Source organism: Sinocyclocheilus anshuiensis, unplaced genomic scaffold (genome assembly GCF_001515605.1).
Source record: "Sinocyclocheilus anshuiensis isolate Anshui unplaced genomic scaffold, SAMN03320099.WGS_v1.1 scaffold700, whole genome shotgun sequence".
Lineage (NCBI taxonomy): Eukaryota > Metazoa > Chordata > Actinopteri > Cypriniformes > Cyprinidae > Sinocyclocheilus > Sinocyclocheilus anshuiensis.
Window position 1 is genome coordinate 1,148,067 of NW_015555756.1, and position 3,735 is coordinate 1,151,801.

Below are 3,735 nucleotides of genomic sequence, written 5' to 3' on the forward strand. Positions count from 1 at the left end.
TGTGTATAAAGTTATTGTCTCTCAAAAGAAAGAGTCGACTCTGAATCATTGAAATGAGTCATTTTTAAAATGAATCCCAAGCCGTTTCATGTTGAAGTCAACATGAAACATTAGCATATTGCCTGCCCATTTGTTGCGCACGCAGACCTGGAAAAACTTGATTTTCACATTGGTCTGAATGAAAATGCAAATGTATTCTTTGCCACTAGGTGCCAAAAAGCGGACACAAAGGTAACAAAGTAGCACTGCTCTCACAAACGCTGCTTTATCAGGTATTACAGGTATGATGAAATGGAAATGAAATTGACCAATCGGACCACTCACTGCAGATTAGTGTTTGGAAAAATGAATCGCTGAGTCAATTGTTTGGGAGTCGTTGAGCAAATAATGTAAAAATAAATGCATATTATAAGACAATGAAAGTGTTTTTTGACCTTGCATGCATGTCAACCTGTTGTTGGGGACTCCCAAAACCTAAATATGAACCTTTCATAATCATAACCCATAATAGGGGCACTTTAATGACAATGTTTTTATCTAACATAACCCAAACACACAGTAGATTTTATTTTACATGTTATTTTACAAAGACAGTATTATAAAGTATATCTAAAAGTCTATCTAACCCAGGTGAAAAAAGTACACTTCCATAATGTACTTAAAGTGCTCTATTTTCGTGCACTAATTTTGTACTTAATATACTAAAATGATTCTTTATTACTTCTTAAGATAAACTTAAGATCATCAAAGTCACTCAACTGTGCTATTTTGGGACACCATTAATATAAACTAAAATGAGCTTTTAACATACTATCTCTATTTAAAAAAAAATGTATTTAGTCACCGCGTGTAGTACACTTGAGTGTACTAATGTATGAAAAAGATGGTTCAAGTGTACTACAAGTGGTAACTAAATAAATTTTTTAAATACAGAGACAGTATGTTAAAAGTGTATTTTAGTTCTTATTCATGGTGTCCCAAAATAGTCAAATTGAGTACACTTAGATGATCGTAAGTTTATCTTAAGAAGTACTATTGAATCATTTTTAGTATATTAAGTAGAAAATTATAGTTTGCAAAAATAGAGCACTAAGTACATTAAGGAAGTGCACTTTTTTCACCTGGGAAAGTCCAATTATTAATTTTCTGAGTATTTTCCTGTGCATACAAATTTGAGCTGAAGGCAAAACTTGAGCTGCAGAGTCCATGTTGCTGCTTATTTCCCAGGAGAGATTAACATTCCCAATGAATTCCCTACATTACCTCTCCAACATAACTCCACACAGCTCTGGGGCTCCTAAAAGGTGAGAGATGCCCCTACAGATAACACCGCCACATTCACATGCACTGCATACTCACTGGGCCAATGTCTAAGGATCTGTTTTAGACTGGGATTCTCATCAGGGGCCAAGTTACTGGGCACAAATGTATAAAAAGGGTTTGAGGGGTGTGTTCAGCTGTGTCCAATGGAAAATTCTTGGATTCAAGCCATGTGAGGTACACAGGGACAGCGAGAAAGAAAGGAAGAAATAGCAGAAAGTAACCAGCAGAAAGTTCTAGCTCATTTATTTTTAGTCAATCTGTGTTTTGTGGTGTTAATGATTCATGGTGAGGGGACAGAAATAGGGGAAACAGAAGGTGTTGGCGCCACCTTGGCCACACTCCAGTAACCCTGCAGTGGAGTAGCTTGACACAGGCAAGAGGTCGCAAGAAAAGCAGACAGGAAACAAAGAAAGAAAGAGTACAGGAGAAGTACTATTTACAATCAACAGCAGTGCGTGAGACAGAGAGAAAGTATAACAGTGTTTGAAATTCAGTTAGGGAGGCGGACTTAATTTGAGAGTAAACCGAGGAGGTGCTGACTCACGTCACTGGAGACTTTGGACAATTAAGTCCAGACAAACATAACCTCCCCTCAGAGGCGAACACAGACAAGTCTCTGTTGATGTCACCATCAACGATGGCATATGATTGAGACAGCCACTTCAAGAGGTGGTGTCACAGGGAACATCTACTTTGAACCAGACTTATTCCCATTTTATTGAAAAGCTCCCGCAGGAAGAAACCTGGAACGGTATAAGAGGTCGAGCACTGGACGGACAACAGTGTGGAGGAAGTGCTTCCATGATCGGGATGCATGTCAAAGTGCGACAAATTTAATCTGCTGTCTCTTTTTACCAGGACTAAAGGCACCAGGCACACTTAGCTAAGCTTCTGCCCTTCAACTTTTGGACTATTAGAACTGAAACTGAAGGAACATTTTTATAGAAATGTCCTCAAAATAAGGTGTGTACTTGAACAATGCCTCCTCTTTCAGAATGAGGACGGTCATCTGATTTGGAATGCTGATATAGCCGATAAGCGCACATATCTGAGCTGGAGGGTCAGTGTTGCACATCAGCAGGAGAGAGAGAGCTTCTCTTCGGTGCACTAAGCCTCATCACCTTACCTGCATACCGGAGAGCGAGAGAGAGGGAGGAGGAAAATCAAAGGGAAAGGAACATCCAGTTCTAGACCAAACAAGTTTGCAAAACATGAGCAAAAGGGATTTAGGTTCAATGAGGACATTGGTTCGGTGCCAGGTTCAAGATCGCTACGAAGACTGAAAACATCCCAGGGTGAGGTCAGGATAGTGGATGTGTCCCAAAAAAAGAAGACAGAGCCACACAGACATAATTGAAGAGACAGACAAGAAAAGATGCCTGAAAACAAGCAGACAATCCAGCGGACTGGAAGCTATCTGTCTCACTCTGCTTACAGGAAGATAAAAAGGGTGCTGAGCTTCAGAAGACGTGAGTATTAAATATTAGGCAGGGAGAGCGCACACCATCACACACAGAGGTAGATTTTGGTGCAGTGCAGCTGCAGCGTGCATTAATCTTAAAGCTGCTTTTTAGCAGAAAATTATTATTGGTTTATGCATCTTTCCTATTTCTGTGGACTCAGCATGATCTTCAATTTATGCTTTTGAGGTTAACCGCATTTATAGCAAGTGCTCTTGCTATTTCAGCACATCTCAGTTAACAAAATTAGGTAGCTAAGGAGCTAAATGGGGTCTGACGCTGACAGCTCTATACCTGTATTTTACTATCACAGGTGTATTTGGTCAAAGGTTGGAGGAGACAGTCCTGTATGAGAGGAGGTATGGGGATCACATGGCTCCTTTGGTGGTGGAGCAGTGTGTTGATTTCATCCGAGAGCAGGGGCTCACCGAGGTGGGACTCTTCAGGCAGCCCGGCCAGGCCACCCTGGTTAAAGAGCTACAGGAAGCTTTTGATGCTGGGGAGAAACCATCTTTTGACAGGTAAGAGATTGACGTTAATGGACACGAGGTACAACAGATTAGTTTAAATCAGCATAATATACATTTGCAATTATTTGTCTTCACCAGGCATAATACATAAGGCATTACATAAGGCGAACCAGTGATTTGAAAACTATACATGCTACCTAACAAGATTACCATTCAGAATTCATCATACTGAATTTACTTGAAAATGCTTCAAAATTCCAATTCAGTTTCTGAATTTTAAGTGAGATAGCAAACATAATACAGTCTAAGGAATTTAAAGGGGTCATTGATGCGATTTCAATTTTTCCTTTCTCTTTGGAGTGTTACAAGCTCTTGGTGCGGAGCTGATCCGTGCTGGTTGCTGAGTAATACTACAACTTTGCGCTGTGGATCGCCAGATCGGCTTTCACCGTGGACGAAGCGGAGTCCAGCCCGGAGGCGAC

The 3,735-nt window shown here is 40.5% G+C and overlaps 1 protein-coding gene across 4 annotated transcripts in view; it reads left to right on the forward strand.

Annotated features, from left to right (window-relative positions):
- LOC107673847 (rho GTPase-activating protein 24) overlaps positions 1–3,735 on the forward strand; it is a 15,275-nt gene that overhangs the window by 6,683 nt on the left and 4,857 nt on the right. For 3 of the 4 annotated variants that reach the window (XM_016467660.1, XM_016467661.1, XM_016467662.1), the window contains exons 1-2: positions 2,272–2,792; positions 3,097–3,304. In XM_016467660.1, the coding sequence (XP_016323146.1) occupies positions 2,699–2,792; positions 3,097–3,304 (302 nt within the window). In that variant the 5' untranslated portion in view covers positions 2,272–2,698. Of the gene's footprint in view, positions 1–2,271; positions 2,793–3,096; positions 3,305–3,735 lie in introns of those variants that run through there. The other variant, XM_016467663.1, reaches the window with a different exon arrangement.